The sequence below is a fragment of the Xenopus tropicalis genome, chromosome 6 (genome assembly GCF_000004195.4).
Source record: "Xenopus tropicalis strain Nigerian chromosome 6, UCB_Xtro_10.0, whole genome shotgun sequence".
Classification (NCBI taxonomy): domain Eukaryota; kingdom Metazoa; phylum Chordata; class Amphibia; order Anura; family Pipidae; genus Xenopus; species Xenopus tropicalis.
The window spans coordinates 61,876,891-61,904,073 of record NC_030682.2 but is presented as its reverse complement, the minus strand read 5'-3'; the positions used below and the strand labels follow the sequence as shown (position 1 = coordinate 61,904,073).

The 27,183-nt window shown below is 38.9% G+C and overlaps 2 protein-coding genes across 2 annotated transcripts in view; one reads left to right on the top strand and one right to left on the bottom strand.

Annotated features, from left to right (window-relative positions):
- The window catches only part of avl9 (AVL9 homolog (S. cerevisiase)), a 43,162-nt gene extending 38,561 nt beyond the window's left edge, over positions 1 to 4,601 (bottom strand). The window contains 1 exon segment of the mRNA NM_001079202.1: positions 4,121 to 4,601. Coding sequence (NP_001072670.1) covers positions 4,121 to 4,228 — 108 coding nt within the window. The 5' untranslated portion in view covers positions 4,229 to 4,601.
- A 3,148-nt stretch (positions 4,602 to 7,749) lies between these two features.
- On the top strand, positions 7,750 to 24,116 carry lsm5 (LSM5 homolog, U6 small nuclear RNA and mRNA degradation associated). The gene is given in 5 exon segments (NM_001142097.1): positions 7,750 to 7,912; positions 9,840 to 9,935; positions 11,917 to 11,944; positions 15,041 to 15,113; positions 23,787 to 24,116. Coding segments are annotated over 5 exon segments (276 nt in total). The 5' UTR covers positions 7,750 to 7,866; the 3' UTR covers positions 23,820 to 24,116.
- The last annotated feature ends 3,067 nt before the right edge of the window (positions 24,117 to 27,183 follow it).

Below are 27,183 nucleotides of genomic sequence, written 5' to 3'. Positions count from 1 at the left end.
GACGGCTTTCTGTAATTCAGAGCTTTCTAGATAACAGGTTTCTGGATAACAGATCCCAAATCCTTTTTCTCTGTATTAATAAGAAAGGACAAGGTTGAGAACCGCTGGACTAAAGTAATAAAGACAAATTTATAATATAACAGCTATAGTAATTTCTAAATGCCGCTTTTATGTTCTGTATTTATAGCTTTATAATACACAAAGTCATGAATATCCTGTAAATTATATCCTTATAAATGGCGCTTGCAATTCTACACAAAGTCATGAATATCCTGTAAATTATATCCTTATAAATGGCGCTTGCAATTCTACACAAAGTCATGAATATCCTGTAAATTATATCCTTATAAATGGCGCTTGCAATTCACCATGGGACTTCCGGAGATTTTGTAAAAATAGGGAGAATGCCATTGGGGGACAGGAGACCAGGGGAAAGCCACCAAAATCTGGTCACTACCAAAAAAATATGGGGAGTTGACAGCTCTGCATATTTTCTCAACACATTCATAATACAGACAGATTAATTACCATGTGTTAAAACATAGAAGAATGATCACTACATCAAAGAACTTAAATTAAAAAATGTAAATGCACTGGCCATTAGTGCCAAGAATGTCTAATTCTACCCATTTTCTACCATTTGATGGACATGGATAAAATAAACCCCCTCTAAGCACTTAACAACTGGGATATCATAGTATAATACAATTTGAGACTGCATAAGAATAAATAAATACACAAACAGATGCATATAATGGGCACATCAGGGTAAAGAATAAAAAAACATTATTATATTTGGTTACCTGTCATGGAAATCAGAGAGAAATAAAATAGAGAGGCTGCTGTGCTGGGCCTAATCATTTATTTATTAAGCTTCAAAGAAATTGAAGTGGTGTATACCACTATTCTGTGCATATGATACACATACAAAGTACAAAAAGGTGAATGGATACATGAGCCCAACTATGCAGAGCACCTGTCCCTCTGTGAAGGGCCAGAGGACAGGTTTGGGAAACAATGACAAAGCAAACAAGTTTCCAAACAGATGGCAAATTAGTAAGTAAACAGTGTTGCACTAAAAACCAAATACATCAGCATTGTTACATTTTGGTTATATTCTTCTCTACAGATTTGAGGCTAGTGCCACATGGGCAGATTCTCAGCCTGTGGAGTAGCGCTATCCAAAACTGCATACTTGAGCAGTTTCTGGCCGGAATACACTCTGTGCTTGCACCTAGAGCGTAGGGGCAGAGAATTTGCCCCTTGTGGCAGGAATCTACGGTCATTTATAGTAAATTAAAAAAAAAAAAAGGCACGGTTCCCCACTGTTCGCCAGAGGAGATTCTCAGAGATATTTGTTAAAGGAGAAGTAATTCTCTGCCAATATATTTGCCACATTAGTGCCATCTAGAACAATATATTTATTCTGCGGAAAGCATAAGCATTCCTGATTAAACAGCTTTAGAAGCTTTCTCCATTTGCATAGCAAATGGAGCAGCTGCCATTTTAAGTGGCTTCCTGTCTGCAGCTCTAGCCGTTATAGCTGAGATCACTCATTCCTAAAGAAGGGGGGAGGGAGTTCTTAGCATTCTTGTGGGAGGGGGGAGCATGAGAGGGGAGAGAGAAGAGAACTGCGCAGACTCTGGAAACGGGAATTAAGGATGTTTCTGAAAGAGGAAGTCAGATACTGGAACATCATGTTACAATGGTACAAAAAAAAGAGACAAGAAATCCTGTGTTTCTTTTGATAGCAGCATTACTGTAAGTGCTTATGGCTGTATTTACATAGACCTTTCTGATAAAGCTTACTTAGTTTTTACCTTTCCTTCTCCTTTAGAGAGGATATAAAGGCAAGTGAAAGTTTATTTGTTCTGAGTGATTTTATGAGCAATCTTTGCAGCTTTCTTGTTCTGAGCTATTTAGCCTTTCTCAGCCTGGCAGTGCCTTTTCTCAGCCAAAGTGACTGTCAGATTTTATTGTATCTTAGTTTGGATCAAGTACACACCACAGTTTTTCTTCAAAGGAGAAGGAAAGGCATTTTGGCATTTTACTGCCAACAGATTTGCCACTCTAAATTTATTCTGCAGAAAGCTTTACCATACCTGAACAGCCCAGTTTAAGATAGTAGATGCCATTTTAGCTTTGCCTCAGTAGCTTCAGTGCTGCAGCATTAGCTGCTGGTAGCTCATATTACACAGCATTGGGAGGAGAGAGCAAGTTCTGATGAGAGGGGGAGTGAATTCTTATGGGAGGGGGAGCAGAAGAAGGGAGGGGAAGAGGCTGCGCAGACTAGTGCCTGTGCCCTGAAGGATCTTTCTCGGAACAGGAAGACTTACAGAGAAGAGCGTGTGTACAAACAGGAAGACAAGTAAACCTGTGTTTCTTTTGATAGAGGAATCAGTGCAGCTTTTCTGTAAGTGCTTATGGCTGTATTTACACAGACGTTTCTGATAAAGCTTATTTAGTTATTACCTTTCTTTCTCCTTTAAGCACTAATGACAACTCCAGTAGTTCACAGGAACATGTCAGTATCACTTTAATGATACTGTAATTACATATGTTATTAATTTGGTTTGCACTGTAACAAATATAACCTGTGGGAACAGGTAATTCCTGTTGACTTCCCACTGGATAACTACAAACTAGGGATGTACCTAATCCAGGAATGGGTTCCGGATCTGGCAAAGTTTCGGCCTTTTTCAGAAGGATTCAATTTCAATAAAGCCCAAACACACAGTCATGCTGACTAACATGTCAGAAATGACTGAACTGTTTAGACCAGTCGGTCTGTTAGTGTCCATCTTATCAGAGTACAATGATCAAAATTAGTGAAAACTGATATTTATTATGGATGTTTATATTGATTAAAATTGTATTTATGTAGATGGCCTGCATGTTAGACTTCTTTGAAATGCCAAGTCACATTGTTTTGGTAAAATTATTTTACAGCAGGAAGCAATAACGGTAAAGGATTTTTTTAAAACATGATTGCTAAAACATGCATGCAATTACTTCTCAACTGTTTAAATTTCCCCTTTATGATAAAGCAGTATTGACTTGGCAATATTTGAATGGATTTATTCACATGTACATTTGCAGAGCTCTGCTATGGAGAGAGCTTCTTATTTTGATACCCCAAATAATTTCCTATTGGTGGGTTCAAAGGCCAATTTTTGAAGTGAGAGGCAGACAAATAGGATATGTGAAATAAGCATCTTACTGCAAATATTTAATAACTCACATCTAAGATTACAGCAAAGTGTAAAAGAGAGCCTCTTTTAAGAAACTTAGTTAAAACACAGTCACCTAAATTTAGCAAACCGCCTGTACCAGGGTAAGGGTGGCATGTTACCAAGTAAATTTAAAAAAAAAAAAAAGCATAACCCCAAATAAATAACAGTACAACATGCAAAGTAAATGTTAGAAAACCAGGAGTATGTGATCTGTCTTATACACTACATGAGATTATGGAGTCATGGATATTTTTGACTAATAAGTTAGGGGAGCACTGCTAGAAAGGCTGCAGGCATACTTTTTGCTCACAGTATTTTCACATACTAACACCTAGGGGCAGATTTATGCGAGTTTAAAAAATGTGAGTTTAGAGCTTAAAATACATAAAAACTCACCCACATTCTATTCATTCCTATGGGATTTTTAGAAGCATATTTATTAATGGGTGAAAGTTAGAGTTCAACATTTGATAAACATGCTTCTAAAAATCCCATAGGAATGAATAGAACATGGGGGAGTTACATGTACTTAGCTATAAACTTAATAAATCTGCCCCCTATAGTGATAATGCTTCTTGCTCGGGAGTCACCTATTATCTGTACCTATTATCTGTACCTATTATCTGTACCTATTATCTGTACCTATTATCTGTACTAGAATGAAAGCAGCTGTTAAACTACGATTAGTAGACTACAAACCAGTATAGGTAGTAAATATAAAAGAGCTACTGCTGTTAAGGATGTGAAATACACAGGTGTTTCAACTGTTTTGCAATTCAGACATGCACCACGAAAGCTATTAAAAAGTGACAAATAATACATTCTAGTGTCAATCCTGTGAGAGGGTTAAAGTGTTATATACAGAAAGAAGCCATTGCATTCCTCACCTGGCAGCCCTTCTTGTGGTGGAAGCCCACCACCACTATGTGCAGTACAGGTCCCCCTGGCACCCTGTTGCCGCCCCCAGCAGCCTCCTCCGCAGCCTGGGCATCCATGCGTGGGGTTAGTGCCGGAGATGTCAGGAAACGCTCTGCTGTGCCCCCCGCTTGCTTGCCGTTCCTGCGGAGGCTGTGAGGATTGTCAGCACAGAACTCCCCTGGAACAAGTCGCGGACATACTATAATCCGGGTCCAGACAGCAAAGGAATACCGCAGCGGGGGTATGCAACGCCTGGGGATAGCCTCTCAGTTTAAAAGTCAACTCCCCTAGCGCTTTCTTCCCAGCATTCACTCTTATCTGGTTCCCTTATCTTTTCCGCGTCCAGCCTCTCCCTTTGTTGCTGATTTCCCTGCCAGGATCTCCTCCTTCTCCTAAGGCAGATGCTCACTCCCTTCCCCACTCTCTTTTGCTTCCTACCCAGTGTCTCAGGCTCCTCTCTGCAGTCAGATGTCACTGTCAGCCCCGGCGTGACATCACCGCCATGGCTACCTAGCCTAACCCACTCGAACAACAAGCGTGACTCGTCATCGCCAAGTAGTGTGCTGATTGGCTGTTGTGTAGGATTGGAAAGCAGAGCTATGGCAGATTGAGGTCATGGTTTAGCTCCAGAAGATGCCTGGAACTGGAAGAGCTGGATCCGTGCGGCTATGCACTATAAGGAACCAATCAACACGATATTATATTTTTAACAGTACTGTTAAACCGCGTTTGGGCAAAGTAGCATTTTGGCTAGAAAAAGCTGCTCAGTAAAGGTCCAGTAAAGTTACAACATATATTAAATCCTATAATTTTTTATTTGCAGTGTATAAGCTGGGTTAAAGGAGAAGGAAAGTCATTTTGGCATGTTACTGCCAATAGATTTTCCCAATTAGTGCCACCTATAATGCTATATTTATTCTACAGAAAACCTAGAAGCTGTCTCTGTTTGTTTAAGATTGCAGCTGCCATTTTAGCTTGGTCTTTATAGCTTCCTGCTTGCAATTTAGCCTATAGCTTAGATCAGGGTTCCCCAACCGCCGGGCCGCGGACGGCATGGCAGTGGGCCGCAGCGCACCCCCCCAGCACATCGCATGTATTACGCGCCTGAAGTTCGCGCCATGGCCCGCCCCCTCTGCAAAAATATTTTTGCCTCCTACCGGGCCATGGTACTAAAAAGTTTGGGGACCCCTGGCTTAGATTACACATTCCTAAGGGAGGGAGGAGGAACTTTTTGGCATTCTTATGGGAGGGGGGAGCAGAAGAGGGGACAGATGAGAGAACTGCACAGACTCTGGCCCCAGGAATGAAGGATTGTTCTGAGAGAGAAAGTCAGATACCCTAAGAACACATTTACAAAAAAGAGACAAAACCCTGTGTTCTTTTGATAGACCAGACTAAAATGGCAGCTTCTATCATAAACAATGGGAGGGAGCTTCCAGGGCTGTTTACTCAGGTATGGTAAAGTTTTCTGCAGAATAAATATAGTGTTCTAGCTTGCACTAATGTGGCTAATCTATTGGCAGTAAAATGCCAAAATGACTTTCCTTCTCCTTTAAGGAACAACCACTGTTCCAGCCTATTTAAAAACCTGCACACTTTAGAGCATTTTCCACACCCACTACAGTCACCAAACCAAAAGTAGTGTTTAGTTAAAACAAGACTTAGACAATTATTCAGGAATATACAAGACAAGGTGGTAAGTCTCTAACTAATATAACCTGTTTTCTTGTAAATTTTTTTTTTACATAATAGATCTGTTGTGTGTCCCTTAAGTAATTCAAGATATTCAGAACCAAATGTTGTATATACAAATTTAAAAAGGACTGTATACACCCTTTATCATCATTAGTTCAAACACACCTCAGAGAACTCTAAAGGTGGCCATACATGTAAAGATCTGCTCGCCTGGTGAGGTCGCCAAGTGAGCGGATCTTCTCCTGATATCCCACCTACGGGTGGGCGATATCAGGGGAATTATAACGACTGGAATAGGTGCAGTCGGTTCGGGGACAATTTCTAGGACAGATATCGGTCGTGCAGGCCAGTCGTTGTTAACCCTACACGGGCTGATAAGTTGCCGTATCGGTCCAAGGGACTGATATCTGTAGCTACAATCGGCCCGTGTATGGCCACCTTAAGAGCTAAATCCTACCAGTGCTTTTTATCAGATTTTGTGGGTCATATTTTATCTGATCTTGTCATGCAACGCCACACAATGCAATGCAACAGCACAAGATTTTTTAGGACCCTACAAAATCTAATCTGCATAGGCTGTAATTTTAATGTCAGATCAGATAAAGTTGGATTTTTATTTTGTTCATGCACTTACATCTGACAGTCAATGTATTACATTGAGAGAAAAAGAAGTCTTTCCAACACCATCAGTTTTTATCCTTGTGGCTGCAGGAGCAGCATGCAGCATTCCCTTCCGACAGACGTGGTGTTGGATGGCAAAAGTTACTACCTCACGTTTTTGTATCAGTCATTATATTTTGACCCACGTGATTACCAATCCACAGGTAAGCCCTTGACATAATTATTTGCTCTTTATCTCAAAGCTTAAAAAAGGCAGCAGTTGAGAAAAACTAAATGAAGGCTTAGGTAAACAGAAGGTTTCTAAGTGATCTTAGCAGGAAGTTGGGAACTGGTTCTGGAAATTTCAGAATGTTAGGTTTCAAAACATTGAGTTTTAGTAAGCAAATGACACACTGTCACTCTACATGCAGAAATCTTGAAATTAGGTAGAAGTTTTAATGACAGTTACAAAAACTAAACTTTTTTGTAGCAGCAGAGACTTTGAATGAATCATGCTGAATTTTTAAAGTTTAAATACAAGTAGTTAAAAAAAAGGTGACTAATATCAATCATCTATGGCCCTCAACACTATGCTCATGTAATGTGCAGGAACCAAGCAAACTGTGCAGTTGTTCAACACCTTGGAGGGCAGGCAAGCAGCATAATGCCTCTAAAGTACAGTATCAAGGGGTGGCTTACAAATTCTTGTCCTCTAAGATAAAACAATATTTATGAGTTTTGTAATTGAACACTACCCTACAAAAAATTAAAACAGAAATATATAATTTTCTGGATAAAGTATATCCCCTATAAATGCTAATGTTTAGGTACAGAAGTGACTGCAATCCTTTCCCCTTTTAGTTAAACAAAACACAGGCCAGAGGTACTTTCATGCCTCCTAAGAGCTGATTCAAGCTGAGCACCTGCTACATACAAAAACATCTGAAAAAGTTCTATACTTCGAATGTACTCGTCTAAGTTGGCACCTGGGCCCCCGTAATTTGTTCTGTATTGATCGGGGCTCCTATTAATTTACCTAAACGTGAGTGGTTGAAGTGGATGGTTAATATGCTGTACAGAGTCCAGAGCTGCTGGTTATTCTACATCTGACAAAATACCCGGCCAATTAGCAATCGCAATGAAGCCAAGCCGATTTTTTGAACATTCATTATTCTGGCGCAACAACAACTTTTGCAATCATTGCTTTGAAACATTCTTCTAGCCACGCCCACGTCCCCTGTTCGCTCTCTTCCGCCATATAAGGCCTTTTTCTGCTCGTCTGTTGATTAATCTTCCCTAACCAGGAAGTTTTTAGCGCTTGCGCTCGACTGCATAATGAGATCGGCAATCGATTGCTCTAGGTAGGTGACAGCGGGAGATTACGAAAACAGGAGGAAATCCGAAGTAAGGAATATCAAAGATGGCGGCTACCGTGACTCCCAATCCGTCGCAGCTTCTCCCGCTCGGTAAGGACTCTAGGAAATATGTGACTAGATCTATTCCAGTTCGAGACCTTTAGTGTGCAGTTACTAATTGGCTTTTATCTTCAATGGCGCTGTCCTATTTCATGCGACATGCTTTCTTTGAACTCATATTTGTTGTAGAATTCTGATATGTATGTGGCTTACTAGGGTTGTGAAGTACAGATGTAGTGTACCTGGAGTTAGCACTGTTGCTTGGGTTAAACAGCACCTGCTAGGTGACGTGCTTTAGGTTATCGGGCAAATGATGGAGCCGCATGGCAGCCCTGCGTTAGACAATTTATATTTTATACTGAACCTTTTAATTGTAAGCAGATAAAAAAAGAACAGAATTATTTTCTAGTTGATTTTTAGTTTACCTAGGAAAACTGTACATCATTCTTTTCTTGAGAACCTGAGCTCTAAATCTGAGTTTTTGTGTATTTCCACTTCTGGAACAAGATTTAGAGCTCTAAAGGCAAATAAAAGAAAAAAAAAAAAATATGATTATAGGGATTTATACCAGAAAAATCTTTTATTTTATGGATAAAATTTCAACTTATTCAGAAAGCCTAATATCTCTTGAATGTGCCTATACTAGGTATGTATAATTTTATGGAGATGTCTGACTTCTATAGATCGAAAACTCCCAGCAGTAAGTTATTGAAAAAAGTGTTACAGCAGAATAGGGCATACTTTAGATTCCATAGCCAAAAATCCTGAAACATTAGGTTTACCCCAGGATACCATTTATATTTTTTAAAAGTGCACATTCAACCAAATCCGAAATAGATAACCGTGTCTTTCTACTCTAAATGACTCCAAGGGGCTGATTTACTAATCCACGAACGGTCCGAAAGTGTCCGAATGCGTTTTTTTCGTAATGGTCTGTATTTTGCGATTTTTTTCGTAAATTGTCGCGACTTTTTCGTAGCCGTTACGACTGTTTCGCAAATTGTTGTGACTTTTTCGTTGCGTTACGACTTGCGCGAATTGTCACAACTTTTTCGTAGCCTTCGCGCCGAGTACGAAAGTTTCGGATTCATTCAAGCTTCAGTATCGTGACTTTTCTTGGGCCAGGTTGGAGCTGCAGAGTCCTATGGGAGGCTTCCAAAATCATGCTAAGTCTGAAAGTTTTGCCCGCAGTTTACGAGCGCTCAATACGAAAAAGTCGCGACAAGATACGAGCAAATCGTAACGGCTACGAAAAAGTCATGACAATTTGCGCAAGTCGTAACGGCTACGAAAAAGTTGCGACAATTTACGAAAAAGTCGTAACGGCGACGAAAAAATCGCAAAAAATACGAAAAAGTTGCAAAATGTTCGTTTTCCAATCGGAATTTTTCCCATTTGGATTCGTGGGTTAGTAAATCAGCCCCCAAGTGTCCGAGATGAAATAGAAATGTTCATCTCTGATACTGGCTGCTGCAATAGAAGCACCCGGTATGTGTATTATGTACCATAAGACGTCCTAACAATACGGAGCCCCTCGAAAACCGTATATTTTCCGAAAGTACATATTTTTATTAAGGCAAAAATGGCTAAATACATCTTTCTACTGCAAACTACCAAACAAAACTATGCTTTTTTTCTTTTTTTTTTTTTTTATTCCTGAAGGTTTAAATCAGTGGTTTTCAGACTTAGGTTTAGTCGCCCTCTTTCCTTTCAGTTATGCAGCTTAAGATCCAAGTACATTCAAATACATTTTTATACTAAAATGTGCTTTTAGTCTGAAGTTCAAAAAATATTTGACAGGCGATAAGTATTTACCACCACAATTTAGAAACCTTTGATTGTTCAAGTTTTACTTTCAAACCTAATTAATATATACACAATGTAAAATTATTTTTTGTATTTTAACATGTATTTTTACTTTATTTTTGCCTTATTTTAAAGTGTATTCTTAATTTTTTTTTTATTTCTGATCTTGCAGAGCTTGTGGACAAGTGCATAGGATCTCGCATTCATATTGTTATGAAGAGTGATAAAGAAATTGTTGGAACACTTCTTGGCTTTGATGATTTTGTCAGTATCCTTTGTCTGCTTACGCTTAGTTTTTTGTTTATTGCTTCAGTTATACTAATTTAGAATGTACCAAAATAAAATACCGATTTACCATCAGCAATAGACTCCATTCAGCATTCTAGATCAGCGTTTTTCAACCACTGTTTGTGCCGCGAGATGTTGCCTGGTGTGCCGTAGGCAGGGCCGCAATTTTTACTTTAAAAAAAAAATCCGGGCCCTGTCATTGGTTGCGCCCCGTGTGTACGGGTGACGTCAGTACGCACGGGGCGCAACGTTATAAAAGGGCCTGTGTGCGGTCGCGTGTAGGCAGAAGTGCAGAGGCGGCGCGCGTGAGGGGAAGATGCTGCTGAAGCCGCCGAAGAGTAAAATGCTGCTGGGCACCAATGTATTAGGGGGGGCCACGGGGCACACTGACTTATGGGGGCACTGCTGCTGGGCACCAATGTACTAGGGGGGCACTGCTGCTGGGCACCAATGTACTAGGGGGGCACTGCTGCTGGGCACCAATGTACTAGGGGGGCACTGCTGCTGGGCACCAATGTACTAGGGGGGCACTGCTGCTGGGCACCAATGTACTAGGGGGGCACTGCTGCTGGGCACCAATGTACTAGGGGGGCACTGCTGCTGGGCACCAATGTACTAGGGGGGCACTGCTGCTGGGCACCAATGTACTAGGGGGGCACTGCTGCTGGGCACCAATGTACTAGGGGGGCACTGCTCTTGGCACCAATGTACTAGGGGGGCACTGCTGCTGGGCACCAATGTACTAGGGGGGCACTGCTCTTGGCACCAATGTACTAGGGGGGCACTGCTGCTGGGCACCAGTGTACTAGGGGGGCACTGCTCTTGGCACCAGTGTACTAGGGGGGCACTGCTGCTGGGCACCAATGTACTAGGGGGGCACTGCTCTTGGCACCAATGTACTAGGGGGGCACTGCTCTTGGCACCAATGTTCTAGGGGGGCACTGCTCTTGGCACCAATGTACTAGGGGGGCACTGCTGCTGGGCACCAGTGTACTAGGGGGGCACTGCTCTTGGCACCAATGTACTAGGGGGGCACTGCTCTTGGCACCAATGTACTAGGGGGGCACTGCTGCTGGGCACCAGTGTACTAGGGGGGCACTGCTCTTGGCACCAATGTACTAGGGGGGCACTGCTCTTGGCACCAATGTACTAGGGGGGCACTGCTCTTGGCACCAATGTACTAGGGGGGCACTGCTGCTGGGCACCAGTGTACTAGGGGGGCACTGCTCTTGGCACCAGTGTACTAGGGGGGCACTGCTGCTGGGCACCAATGTACTAGGGGGGCACTGCTCTTGGCACCAATGTACTAGGGGGGCACTGCTCTTGGCACCAATGTACTAGGGGGGCACTGCTGCTGGGCACCAGTGTACTAGGGGGGCACTGCTCTTGGCACCAATGTACTAGGGGGGCACTGCTCTTGGCACCAATGTACTAGGGGGGCACTGCTCTTGGCACCAATGTACTAGGGGGGCACTGCTGCTGGGCACAGAGTTAAATTTTTTAACATTTTCTAATGGTGGTGTGCCTCGTGATTTTTTTCATGAAACAAGTGTGCCTTTGCCCAAAAAAGGTTGAAAAACACTGTTCTAGATGTTATAGTACAACATTCTTTAGTTTTCTACTATCGGCTCAACTGGGAGTTGAAGTTTTGCATTGTCAAAAGCACATACTTATGTATCAGCAGAATGGGATTAAACACTGGCTGGGACTGTGTCTTGCTCTCAGTTCCTCTGTGATTTGTGCTTTTTGCCATCTGTGCATGGGCAAATTGACCTGAGGGCCAAAGCTGGAAAGTGTACAATCAACAGCTAAGTTAGCCAGAGTACTTTATAGGCTTACTGGGGATCTTTGTCATAGATTTTAATGGCATAAAATAGCATTCTTCCGCATCTGTGCTTCTTCATAGTTTTTCCTCAAACCACATAGAACCTCATACTTTTAACCTTGATTCATTTCTTCAGACATGGTGCTAGAAGATGTTACAGAATTGTAAGTACCGTTCCGTCTGGATACAGATTTTTTTTATTCTATTTGCACTTGCTCAAGAACTTCTTTACCAAGATACAGTAATTTTTATACCAAGCAGTGCATTGTTTCATTCTTGAGATCTGTCGAATAAAAATAATATTCATTTTATTTGCATTTTACATACAGGTATGGGGCCTTTTATCCAGAATGCTCGGGACCTGGGGTTTTCTGGATAAGGGGTCTTTCGTAATTTAGATCCCCTTAACTTAAGTCTACTAAAAATCATTGAAATATTTAATAAACCCAATAGGATTGTTTTGCCTCCAATAAGGATTAATTATATCTTAGTTGGGATCAAGTACAAGGTACTGTTTTATAATAACAGAGAAGAAAGTAATCATTTTTAAAAATTAGAACGGGTTTCCTCTAAATATGGAAGTACATTTTCTAAAATATGAATCTGCATATAATAACTTGACACTAACTTTGACTAAATAAGACAAACAGTAAAGAATGATCAAATTGTGACCCCACTACTGATTTCTATCATATTGTCACTAATCTGTAAACCTGTATCACTGTATATAGTCTAGCAATTTGAGAATTGTATAAAGTAGAAGCAATGTACCCTGTGATATTAACAAGAGAAAATTCTTGAAAGATATGTAACAGAATATTTTTTTCTGTTTAAAATCAATAAAAATCATTTATATATAAAAAAAAAAAAAAATTAGAAAGGGTTTCCAGATAAGGGATCCCATACCTGTATTGTGTTTGGTGATAACAAAAGTGCTTTACTTGGTAATTAAAAACTGGTTGATATTTTTACTTTTTTAAGAAGTTACCATGTAGAACGTTTTATATAGATGTTTTTTAACGTAAATTTTTTTGCTTTTCATTTAAATTCCTGCATTGTGCTGGTTTACATGTCCATGTCTGTCGTTTTTATGTAACTGAAGTAAGTCTGGAGGCATATGTTCTCAAAGACATACTACAATTCCAGATATCGAAAGGGCTTTATTTCTAATTATTTATCATAACTGATGTATATGCATATCTGTACACCTGTTTTTGCAGCGAATAACTTTAAAGTTAAAACAACCAGATTAGAACTGAAATTCCCCTTTAAATAGACAATAAAAAAAAGATGCTGCTTCAGTCAAAATATTCATAGTAGATGCATCAACCTTTAGTGGATATCAATTGTGGTTTTCTGTTACTGTGCATGTACAGTGGTGTGAAAAACTATTTGCCTCCTTCCTGATTTCTTATTCTTCTGCATGTTTGTCACACTTAAATGTTTCTGCTCATCAAAAACCGTTAACTATTAGTCAAAGATAACATAATTGAACACAAAATGCAGTTTTTAAATGAAGGTTTACGTTATTAAGGGAGAAAAAAAGCTCCAAATCTACATGGCCCTGTGTGAAAAAGTGATTGCCCCAAGAGCGCAGAGACAACTCATCCGAGAGGCCACAAAAGACCCCAGGACAACATCTAAAGAACTGCAGGCCTCACTTGCCTCAATTAAGGTCAGTGTTCACGACTCCACCATAAGAAAGAGACTGGGCAAAAACGGCCTGCATGGCAGATTTCCAAGGCGCAAACCACTTTTAAGCAAAAAGAACATTAAGGCTCGTCTCAATTTTGCTAAAAAAACATCTCAATGATTGCCAAGACTTTTGGGAAAATACCTTGTGGACCGACGAGACAAAAGTTGAACTTTTTGGAAGGTGCGTGTCCTGTTACATCTGGCGTAAAAGTAACACAGCATTTCAGAAAAAGAACATCATACCAACAGTAAAATATGGGGGTGGTAGTGTGATGGTCTGGGGTTGTTTTGCTGCTTCAGGACCTGGAAGGCTTGCTGTGATAGATGGAACCATGAATTCTACTGTCTACCAAAAAATCCTGTAGGAGAATGTCCGGCCATCTGTTCTTCAACTCAAGCTGAAGCGATCTTGGGTGCTGCAGCAGGACAATGACCCAAAACACACCAGCAAATCCACCTCTGAATGGCTGAAGAAAAACAAAATGAAGACTTTGGAGTGGCCTAGTCAAAGTCCTGACCTGAATCCTATTGAGATGTTGTGGCATGACCTTAAAAAGGCGGTTCATGCTAGAAAACCCTCAAATAAAGCTGAATTACAACAATTCTGCAAAGATGAGTGGGCCAAAATTCCTCCAGAGCGCTGTAAAAGACTCGTTGCAAGTTATCACAAACGCTTGATTGCAGTTATTGCTGCTAAGGGTGGCCCAACCAGTTATTAGGTTCAGGGGGCAATTACTTTTTCACACAGGGCCATGTAGGTTTGTTTTTTTTTTTCTCCCTAAATAATAAAAACCCTCATATAAAAACTGCATTTTGTGTTTACTTGTGTTGTCTTTGACTAATAGTTAAATGTGTTTGATGATCAGAAACATTTTGTGTGACAAACATGCAAAAGAATAAGAAATCAGGAAGGGGGCAAATAGTTTTTCACACCACTGTATAACTGGTCAGCAGAGGAAAAAAAGAGCATATCAGTTGTTACTAATCTTTACAAATGGAATTATGCAAAGTAGAGTGCTGTAAAGAAAGATTAACTTTTCCCTCAGTCTTTATAGTCTAAGTAAAATAATACTAATGTAAAACTTATTTCATAAAACACATAATAATATCAGTCCAAAGTTGCCTATATACTGGAAGATTCACGCTGACATGATTTTGCAACTGACCTCATTTATATTCGACAGATACCCAATCAACAAGGAAGCTGTTGTAGGCCAATATATGGGTGAATAAGGGACTACGTCTACAGTTATTTTCTGCCTGTGAAAGGGCAACTTAATGTAACTGTATTGTATTTATCAATATAGCACCAAAAATATATGCAAGACACACAGGAATATTTAGAAATGAAACCATAAGAATAAATGCATAAGTACAGATTTTCAGTGCACAGCTGGAATGTGGTCCCTGCACTGAAGAGCTTACAGTCTGAGGAAGGGGAGATACACACAATGGGCAGATGAAAGATTCAGCTTGTTCATTTTACTGAAACACTGTTAATGTTCTAGAATTAAAATAATTTTGCTAAGCATGAAACAGTCATTCTTTGTTTGTGTATGTTTTAGTGAAATCACTCCAGAAGGAAGACGAATTACAAAACTTGATCAAATATTATTAAATGGAAACAACATAACTATGGTAAGCAAGTAAAAAGTATGTAATGTGGTTGCACTATGAATACAGGTACATTAACTTTTATGAAATGCAGGGTCATTTTTACGTTTTCTCTGCCGATGCATTCCATTGACCTAAATGCACATTGAGGCTAATGCCACATATGGTGGATTCTTTGTATCTACGCTTAAAAAAAAAAAAAAAAAAAAAAAAAAAAATTTGATATTTTGTGCTATATTCCGCTTAGTCACCTGCACCTGGCCGACGCAATAGCTCTTGGTTCAGGCACAGTTAGATTTTTGAAGCATTCGCAGATAGAGAATCCTCCCCATGTGGCATTAGCCTTAATAGCAAAATCACTTGGGGGGGATTTAGTTTTATTAAACTCAGGGTTCAGAATCCATGTATTTCTATAGTACAGTTCACCTCTCAACTGTCTCATCTGTGCCTGCTATTGCACTCTCATTTTTTAGCCAGCCACATGCATTCCAAGCAGCAGTGTATCAATTGATTAAAGCAAGACAGGCTTCTGTTGTTTGCCAGAAAGACAACAGAAATAGGTGTGTGCCAGTAAACAGATTACCCCATGTAAGCAGAATAATTAAATGAAGCTCTGTGTTGTAGTGTAAGGGCCGTGATAGACGGGGAGATTAGACAAGGGAGATTTGTCGCAGGTGACTATTCTCCCCGAAATGCAATCCCACCGGATAGAATGTAAATGTTGCCGGTGGGATGGCATATGCGGTGGTGCGATTTGCCGAAGTTGCCTTGAGAGGAAACTTCGGCGACACGTATGCCATCCCTCCAGCGATTTACATTCTAGCCGGTTGGATGGCATTTCGGGGAGATTTGTCGCGCGGCAACTAATCTCCCCGTCTGCCACGGCCTTTAGGCCTATGAATGCAGGAACATCCAGTTCAAATTGCTTGTCATCACACATTATGATCATTTGCTGCATGATAAGTGTTATACTTGGCAATTCCCGCAAGGTATTTTCAGACATTGTCTCTTGTTTTTTATTCTTTTCTGTTTTTTCAGTTGTATCCCAGCTCTTATAGCTACAAAAATATTTATACAGAGTTAACATGTCCTCTTGCAAGCACCTCTCCCCCACAGAAAACCCAACTTTTGTAGCCTTTCCTAGTAGCCTTTCATTGTTCCATTCCTCTTACCAGTTTACTTGCATATGTCGGCACTAGAATGAATGCTGAGACATGCAATGAATAAAAACAAAAGTTGGGAAACTGTGCAAAATATAATAACAGTTTAAAGGAACAGTAACACCACATTTTTTTAACACTTAATTCCCCCCAAAATGGCTATAATGATAGGTAAGTCTAACTTTGTAAAATATCATCTATTTATTATAAAATTTTGTGTAAGTATTATGGTCAAAGTACCACTCACCAAGGTGATAGCAAAATATCTTTATTGTGTGGAGTTACAAATTATATGCAAAGTACAAACAGCCAGTCAAACATACCCTTGACAGCTCACAGGAGTAATCTGTACAATTAATGCATATAAAAAATAATGTTAAGTATATGTAGTATGTGTGTATGTTTCATATATGTGTGTGTGTGTCTGGGTGTGTGCCCATCTCTCAGGAAGAGAGACCTGTCTGTCCCTCCAGGACAGAGAGCGAGATGTGTCTGTCCCTCCTGGGAAGAGAGAGAGAGAGCAAGAGACTTGTGTCCCAGAGTATATGCCTGGTGTCAGTATGTCCCTACCCCCCAAGTATCTATAAAAGGCAAGAACATATGTTAAAAGGCGTGCTCAGTCCTTTCCCAAATTAACTTACAACATGTGTGAATGATAGGTATACATTTCATGTGCTGTGGAATTATAATTCTGTGTAAATATCTTACAAATCCCCCTCAAATGGATAACCTATATTCAACACATCATAACTTTATTTTGAACTCAGGAATGTAAAGTCCATGGGAAAAAAATCCTCAGATCTTCAAACGTCTCTTGTCCTGTGAAATGTCCATGATGTAAATATTATGTAATAACAATTCATTATCATGTAATGAGATGGTAAACAGCGATAGGATATAAGATCTAATCTAACTATCCCTAAACTTGTCTCTTCCAACTCAGATGGACTTTATTTCCTTTTGGATTCAGCTTTAGTCATTGTCCTCCAATGTTTTAGTATTAAACTTTCCATGCAACCTTCCTTATCACTCTGTATTTGATTGTAGCTGATTGTAACTTCTTTATCCCGTCTTTTTACAGCGTAGTACCAACATGTACCTAAGCAGAAGCCAATAGTATTACAGGTGTCCAGAAATCAATTAACTAATAGCTCTTGTTATTTCTTAACCCATTCTTTTATACAGCACTTGGCAAACATTTCTCCTGTGAATGATGCCAGGAACATCTTTTTGGAATCTTTATCCATTCCATATAAGAGCTTCCTTTGATTCTCTGGTCTTGCAAGGCTTAGAACAAAATAATACTTGACATCCATTCAGGCGTGAGCTACTGAGTCCCTATGGAGAATAAGGGAACCGCACTGGTACAGATATTCACCAACACACTTTTTAGGCCCTGGCCATTCACAGTCTATACAGAGTCAGGAACAGGTGTAGCCTGGGTAAGCTTTACTCGTTTAGTCTTATGTATTCTTGGGAAAAAGAATATCAGTCACTGAGTTTCAGATACTGTAGCAGGCAGGGGGCAACACTGGGAGTAGTAACACAGTTGTTGCAGGTTTAAAAATAACTTTGAGCTTAAGAACAGATTCATCACACCCCTTAGGTAGGCCTTTAACAGCAAACACAGTCTTTGGGGAAAAAACCAGCTGGAATAACAGGCAAAGATACAACCTCTTTAGAAGAGAGTCCAAAATGTAGCCAGTCCACTACTGGTTAATGACAAGTTTCAATCATCCTCCATTTGTCTTTTGCTGAAATTCCACTTTGTATTTCCAAATACTCCTCAATTTTATCCTAAATCACAGTCTCTGTTACAACTGCATCACCTTTACATCAGGTTTCCTTGGGTGATGTCGTTTCCATTACTGTTGCAGACAGATGAATCTTCTCCATGTGTCCTCTATCCCTGACCTACACTGAAATATCAGTGTCACTAAACCTATATTTATAGGTATATAATAACCCAATCACTGTATTACCATGCCATTCCATGCAGAACTTGTTACTGTCTGGAAAACATCAAGAAATAAAACATAAGCTTTCGTGTATTATGTAAGTGTATGATGAATTTACAAAAAACTAAAAACTGAAATTATTTTAACAAAAATAAAATAAAATAAACAAACCAAATAATAGTAGGGGTACAGTACTGTAATGGGAATAAAGGGAACATGTCTATAAAAATGAACCCTCATTTTACACTAACAAAATTAAACTAATTTAAACCTATCATTTTAGATTTCCATGGATGAAAAACAATATCAATAAACATGTTACATAGAGACACTTCTAAACATTCAAACATAAATGTATCCAAAGTACACATGAATACATGAATGTGGGTTGATTTAAAATTAGACCTATTGGTCTAGTGGTCTATTCAATAAAAGTTGAAAAGTGAGGTACATGATTAAATTCATTTTAACTATTATTTCTTTAAGGTATAAAATAATATATATATCATCATACATATGAGTACATTTTTCATTTATGCTAATACCACAATTCATCATCATAATAATATGTAAATTGATACCAAAGATCATCACTTGTGCTTTCTGCCTTTTATCACAAACTTGAACTGTTGATATGGCATCAGCAGCTTTAAACAACAAGTACAAACTTGGAAAAACTGCAACCAACTGTTTTGCAAACAAAAGTATTTCATACCATTTTATATATTCCAGACCCATTACCAATTTAAAAAATGTAACATTACTAACTCTTCTTTGCATAATTTTGCTAGTTTGAGCTTGATAAATCAGGTACTAATGACAATTTAGGCAAAACATCTCAAAAATGTGTGTCTTACTGGACATAAACTTCATACAAATAACTCATGTGGTTTAACATAATGACTTAAGAGATCAGTTATTTCCCTCCATATAGATGATAAATATGCATTATTTCATAACAATCTTAATTAACTATACCTTAACTGTTATGTGGGTTTCATTAATGTTACTAGACTATGGCTTCATTAACAAAAGATTACCCCCTTCAGAGATGTTACTCTCTTTTAAAAAGATAATTACATATGGTTGCTGTGATTCTTACCCCTTATTCAATTATCCTTGGTTGTAGCCTATACTACAATGTATAAAGATAAAGGAATATATTATTATATCATCACCATAACAGCTGAGAGCTGACCCATATCAAAACCACACTTGATTTGGATCACCTTACATTCCCTAAAGGAACTTGTAAAACAATTTTGTTCTCGCACATCTCTGCTGTCAGTTAGTTCAGGGTACTAACTACTTCTGTAATACAATCCATAGCTATAGCTAACTCAGGGATCCTGGCATGTGAAACAAAAATACCTTTAACAGTTGCCAAATGGGAGACAAACATGCCATTCAGACATTACGACCTTGACAAAATTTACATTCAACAATGTGTACATACATAACAAAATAAAAATTTAATAATGGATCCAGACTCGGTCATAGACTCGGTCATAAAAAACATTAACATATACATCTTGTAATTCATCTCTGTTGATTTTAAACTGTTTATCGTATAATTGGCCAGATTATCCGATAAATCTCAAAATATAATCATCAAAGATCTTTAAAGTGTATATGGAGTACTCTTATAAAAAATATAATTGCAAGATATCATTCTTTATACATTTTAGAAAAATGCCAATACATTAATCTGCGCAGTAACACTTTTTCCTGTGCACTTTTAGTTCTTCATTTACCACATATTATCTATGGGGTTTAATCCTTAAGGAAACATTTTGCAAACAAAGGGGGAAGACTATTAATTTATGTTAATCACCCCTTATCCACATCAACCACCATCCCTACATGCACCATATTCACATGCACCTGTCAGGCACCTATAAACACCACGTGACACATTGTGACTACAATCCTCGTGCAGATGTAACACCACAAAAGTATTTAAAATAAGTAAGGACATCACTCCCTTACCTTGGGTCACTCAATTACAGTCTAATTTATTATATTGCAATGGGTTAATCTGTTTACATGTTTACATGAGTAACAAACTATTAATCTCACATGCAGTTTTCCCCATGCACTTTCAAAAGAGAAAACAAATTCAAATAACAATTTCCTTTTCCACTTGGACTAAACCATAATTCCTAGGGAAAATTAGGAAAAACATTAAGACAAGGTTCAACATATTAGAGACATAAATTCAGAAATAATTTTGTTTTTGCCATATCATACTATGAGTTGGCTATTCCCTCCCCCTCACATAGGGGAATATACCCCGTATACTAATGACCCCCAGCAGCTGTTCTGCTGTCTCAAGGAATTGCTGTTCTAGCACCTTAGCAAATTCCATTCCCTTTTAACAAAGTAAAAATATACACTAAGTGCATCTGTTAATACACATACATCATAAGGACTTACAGTATTTAACCTTCATAGGTTCTTATTCAGTAAAGGTTGGCAAACTAAATTTTAATTTAGGATACTTTTTCAACAGTCAATATACATGGAAATGAAAATGCAACACTAGAATACATTCTCCCACATAAACAATATTTGCACATTATCCCATGGCTTACCAGCTCCAGTTAGCAGCATACAAAGTATTGTTTAATTAATCTGGGGATAACCCTGCCCATATTAGGCAACATTATATGGGACCTACTTTAAATATATGTTTATGTGAAAGATAGTCTATTTAAACACAATACACATTTCCATGTATATATTAACTTTGCATTAAAACAAATCTTAAACCTTTGGTTACTTAATACAAATGTTACAAACCTTTAGTGAATAATTTAGGTCAAGTTAACATTAACCCTTTGATTTCATTTCTATTAACCGTTTTAACAACAGAGAATAGCTCCTTCTCTCCTGACCTCTATGGGTTGTGCTGGTCAGTTTGGGATTGCAGCTGTTGCTAGTCTGTATACCAGAGTCACATCTTTGGGAATCCCTATTTACCTGACCTTCTCCATTATTATTAATTCTTTTTATATGCCGACGTAGCCGGAAGCACTTGCGAATTATGTGACCTGTGTTTTTACAAAAATTACAAAAAGTCTTCTTTAAACCTTCTTCCCTCAAGGATCCTATCTGCTTGTCAGTAGATTCTAAGCTGCGTGACAGAAGTTCCAGTCTATATTTCTCAATAAAAGCTATTGTTTCTTGGAATGAACTGCAACTGGATGCATGCACAATAGCTACAGGATCAAGAAATATACATTTTTGTACAAATTCATTGATCATGGCCTTGGGTGCTGGTTGATTTGTATCAGTTAATTCCATGACCAATCTGTAGGCTTTTTCAAACATTGCTGCAAATGCAAAAACATCATCCTGCAACTTGCATGTCTTAAATCTACTGATCAATTCTACAGAAGGAATCTCACCATTAGTGATTAAAAACAACTGTTTGACTCTTTCAAACTCATTGCACTCACCATCAATACTATTTAAGTCTGGCAACCGACTTGTTACAGACACAGGCAGCCATCTTCTAAACATGGTGTTTTTTTGTGCTTCTGAGAGATCATACTTGGAACAGTAAGTCTCAAATATGTGACTATTTCCAATCAAAGTCCTGCACTTATCAAACTTTGGAAAAGTCTCAACAATTTTTAACAAATGTTTTTCAATTTTTAATTTTAACTTTGCCGTTTGATAATCTAACTCTGGGTCATTAATATCCGGCATACTCTGGGACTGTCTCTGTTCTCTAGTGATCACAGAAACATGTGTCACTTTACTTTGTTTCAAAACTGACTCAATTTCTGTCAGTCTGACATTATGTTTTCCTATCTCTGTCAAAATCTCAGAACTAACTGAGTCACATTTCTCTTGTTTTAAAGTTTCAGAGATAGTCTGTACTCCCTTAGTGTCCCTCTCACTAGAGCACATTAACGTGTTAAATGTTTTAACCATTAACATTACATTGTTAATTTTGTGCTTTAGTTTAGAAAATGACACTCCTTCATCTAACTTTATATTCGCATCCACACACTGACTATAAAGATACGACCATAACTTTGCATCAGACAAGTCTTTTGGAATTTTAAATTCTAATTTGCTCTTACCTGACAAATTATTAATAAATTCCATACTTACAGAAAGCAGAATACTCCTTGCTGCACTCCTGTTTCAATGCCTCTGATACTTACACAAATCCGCTCTAGGTTCTTTTACTTACAGACTTCTGGAAGCTTCATACATACAGCACACTCTATCCTCTATCCCCCCTTTATGAAGCTTTCAAAGTGGGTATATGTGTAATATGTAAAGCCCAGTGTCTATTAATCTGGCAGGCTCGCCAATGTAGAATCTCATCTATTTATTATAAAATTTTGTGTAAGTATTATGGTCAAAGTACCACTCACCAAGGTGATAGCAAAATATCTTTATTGTGTGGAGTTACAAATTATATGCAAAGTACAAACAGCCAGTCAAACATACCCTTGACAGCTCACAGGAGTAATCTGTACAATTAATGCATATAAAAAATAATGTTAAGTATATGTAGTATGTGTGTATGTTTCATATATGTGTGTGTGTGTCTGGGTGTGTGCCCATCTCTCAGGAAGAGAGACCTGTCTGTCCCTCCAGGACAGAGAGCGAGATGTGTCTGTCCCTCCTGGGAAGAGAGAGAGAGAGCAAGAGACTTGTGTCCCAGAGTATATGCCTGGTGTCAGTATGTCCCTACCCCCCAAGTATCTATAAAAGGCAAGAACATATGTTAAAAGGCGTGCTCAGTCCTTTCCCAAATTAACTTACAACATGTGTGAATGATAGGTATACATTTCATGTGCTGTGGAATTATAATTCTGTGTAAATATCTTACAAACTTCCTCTGGATTTATTTTTTTTAAATCTTCAGTTTGACTTACAAAGTGCCCCATAGGAGAAAGGCAACAGCAGCTTTAATTCCTTTACAGACTGAACTGAAAGTTAGGTCACTAGTGCGAAGCACTATTAGCAATTATTTGCTAATAATGGAGTCTATGGGAGATGGCCTTTCCGTAATTCGTAACTTTCTGAATATACCTGTACAACTAAAATGTTTGAGTCCAATTTTCCTTAATTAAATGTAGTCTGTATCAATTGAAGTTAACAATAAGGATTTATTGTAGATAAAACAATCCTGGTACAAATTCATAGTATTCTAAAATGTATTTCAATATCTTATTTCTTACTACCACTTTTAAGAATAAGGTAGAAGTCAGTGTTTAAGAGTCATGATGGAAATCAGCTCATGCCAACTATTTCTGTGTAGGTGGGCCAGTTATCTTTGTTCACAACGATAATGTACAGTGAAAATTAATAATGCTGCATTTGGGCAGGCTAGGAGACTGTAGCTGGATACATCCCACAGATATGCAGTTGGATAACCCATATGTTGATTTTCAGGAATTTACTGGAAATGGGATATTTGGTATCTATAAAGTGATTAACGCAGGGATGTATGCTTTACAGATAAGAAACAGTTGTTCCACTAATACTATGATTTTGCTGGTGTCTTAAATAAATATTATCCTACTTCCCTAATTATATTTCTTCTCTCCTAGCTGGTGCCTGGAGGTGAAGGTCCTGAAGTATAAATGGATTCTTTGAAAAGGAACAGCTGATATACTTTTATATATTTTTTTTTTTTTTTTTTTTTTTTTCTTTGCATTGTTTTGAAGGCAACTAGTTCCTGCACTGCAATCGACAAAATGGCATAACGCAAGAAGCTCTAAAAAGTTCTGAAAAAAATATTTTTACTTTGTAAACTTTACACCATTTAACTTGTAGAAAAATTGTATTTGATCATACATTGCAATGCAAATATTTTTTGTGTTAGCCTTCTGTTTTGTTATTTAAAAAGTGAAACATACAATTTTTTTTCATTAAATCCACCTTTGTCTCTTCTGTTTTATTGAATGTCCTAAAAATATTTAATGCAGTGGTAGAGAATCTATGGCTCGAGAGCCAGATGTGGCTCTTTTGATGGCCGCATCTCTCTCGCTGCCATATCTTTAATAAAAAAAATAGCATGGGGCATGGCCTGCGCTCGGCAGATAGAAGACGTGTTCTAAGCCTTGAAACACGTCTTCTATCCGCTGAGCGCAGGCCACACGCTCCTCCACTTCGCATCCGGCATCCTTGGCACCCACCCTACCTTGCCCCTGTGCTCGGCGGATAGAAGACGTGTTCTAAGCCTTAGAACATGTCTTCTATCCTTCGAGTGCAGGCCACGGCCTCATCCGTATCCGGCATCCTTGGGACCCACCTTACCTTGCCCCCTGTGCTTGGCGGATAGAAGACATGTTCTAAGCCTTAGAACACGTCTTCTATCCGCCGAGTGCAGGCCACACGCTCCTCCACTTCGCATCCGGCATCCTTGGCACCCACCCTACCTTGCCCCTGTGCTCGGCGGATAGAAGACGTGTTCTAAGCCTTAGAACATGTCTTCTATCCTTCGAGTGCAGGCCACGGCCTCATCCGTATCCGGCATCCTTGGGACCCACCTTACCTTGCCCCCTGTGCTTGGCGGATAGAAGACATGTTCTAAGCCTTAGAACACGTCTTCTATCCGCCGAGTGCAGGCCACACCCTCCTCCGCATCGCATTTGGCATCCTTGGCACCCACCCTACCTTGCCCCTTGCTCTCTCAGCCAAAAAGGTTCCCGACCCCTGATTTAGTGAATAGTGCTTTATATCTATTTTGCATGTATTAAAGTTAAAGTATACCTTCAGAATGAATACTTAACCAAAGGCTAATTTATATCATAAAAAAGTGAGACAAACACTGCCCTTTTACATATTTTACTTTGAGCCACCATTTGTGTATGTTCCTTGAACACCCTCAGAGATCACCTGACAATAAATAATGCAGGTTCTATATAATATATATACAAACCAATTTTTAGACCAACACTTCCCAGCCATTCACAAGGGCGCCCGCATAAGACAAGGGGGGGGGGTTGTAAGCACAAAGTCCGTCAGAAGCATGAGACCCCAGAGAAATTAGATGTAACATGTAAATAGTTGTTATACAGTATGGTAATATACACAGCCACAAGAGGGTGCCAGGCACACACATATACTACAGAAAGCTTTTTATTTTAGTCCAATCCATTTGTATAATTAACTGATTGGACCTGACAAGCATTGTTTAGATATCCAGTAGTAGTGTAGAGGGTTTTAAGATGGCCACACACGTGGCGATTTGCGATCTTTCGTGTAACCATCGGTCGCACGAAAGATCGTACAATCAGCCACAAACCGTTCAGGGCTGAAATGGCAGATAAGGAGGTAGAAACAATAGGATTTTTACCTCCTGCCGATTCAGCGCTGAAGGCAGATTTTGGTCAGGCGCCTTCCATGGCGCCCGATCAAAATCTTTTAACTGGCCTGATCGGCGAGTCGACCGATATCAGCAGCCTCCTGCGATATATCGGTCGACTTGCCATACACGCACCGAATATCGTACGAAATGAGATTTTGTACGATATTATCGGTGCGTGTATGGCCAGCTTTAGGCAGAAGGAACAATCACTTCTCATGCTATTTTAAAAGGAGTTACCCAATTGCTGTTTACATTCCAGCAGCAATTTTGTCTTCCTATGTTTGTTAATTTCTACATTGAAATGACCTGCATCCATTTTATGTGTGATCTTATCGCCTGAAGAGAGGGACATGTGCACCTCTTTTACTCTGGATTAACCAATGATCTTGCACTAGAAGGACTGACCAAAGGACTTGCTGCCCATTGCTGCAGCATATCATATTGTAACTGTTTGCTTTCAAATTTATGGACTGTTAAATGTTACCTATAGGTCATGTTGATTGTTTCTCGCTGATAGGGCTGCTTTTATAAGTAATTGTTACTTGAAGTTCCTCAACCCGACTGTTTTGTCAACCTAACTGTCCCTTCTCAGGCTGTCAGCTATAGCTTCTAATGCTAAAGGAATCCTGTTGCTCAAATATGGCCCTCTTAGAGGAACATGGGGGATCAGATAGGCAATATACAAACATTGGGCAAGTACTTTTAAGGCAAAATTATAAATAGCATGCAAGGACAATGTTATGATGTAAAAAGGATTAATTTCTGGTGTCAGTATTTCTTTAAGTTTAGGTGATTAACTGCCGTACAGAGCAACTGAGCATGTGCTGTACCTAAGCAGGGAAGAAAAAGGTTTGCTGCTGGGTGCATATTCAGAGGCATACAGCTTTAATACCATAGTACCATGTTGGCCTTGGACTAGTACAGAGGCTTAAAACAACAGCATTTCTATTCCAGTACATTTTTGGGGTCTGTTTTCTTTTAAACTTCAGATTTCCAAACAGCTTCCAACCATGGTTCACATAACTAATTCAGAAAATAGTTATAAGAAATCATAGATGGCAAATGAATGTCATTTAGAATTATTGATCTGATCTAGCAAAAGAAATCCATCACAATTAATACATTTTTGGGTTGATTTTAACCATCTAGATAAGTCCTCTATATATATGTTACATTAGAAACAGGAAAATGAATGCTCTGCTAATATTATTATGGATATTACTCATATATATGTCTGTACAACTGATCCAACCATATTGGTGCTTTGTGGTTTTTAGTATTGCTGCTAGTAGCTCAAAATGCACAGAATGACATACTGTACTTTACACTTATCAAATACCATGTTGTAGCTACAGTGTTAATTTGCTCTGTGACTGTATTTTACATTATTTATCATTCTGCCTAGGAAATGCAACATTGGTGTTTCCGAGGGCACTTAAAGAACACTACTGTATAAATATGTAAAATAGACATTTATAGGTGGCATATACCCTCCATCAAGCACTGATATGAGTAGTGTTTGACTACTACAATATAGTGTATACAAATAAAATAATGTAAAATGCTCAGAAGAGTTGCATTAAAGGTAAAATGTCCATATGTGACTATGGTCTTTCTTTGCAAATTCCCACTGG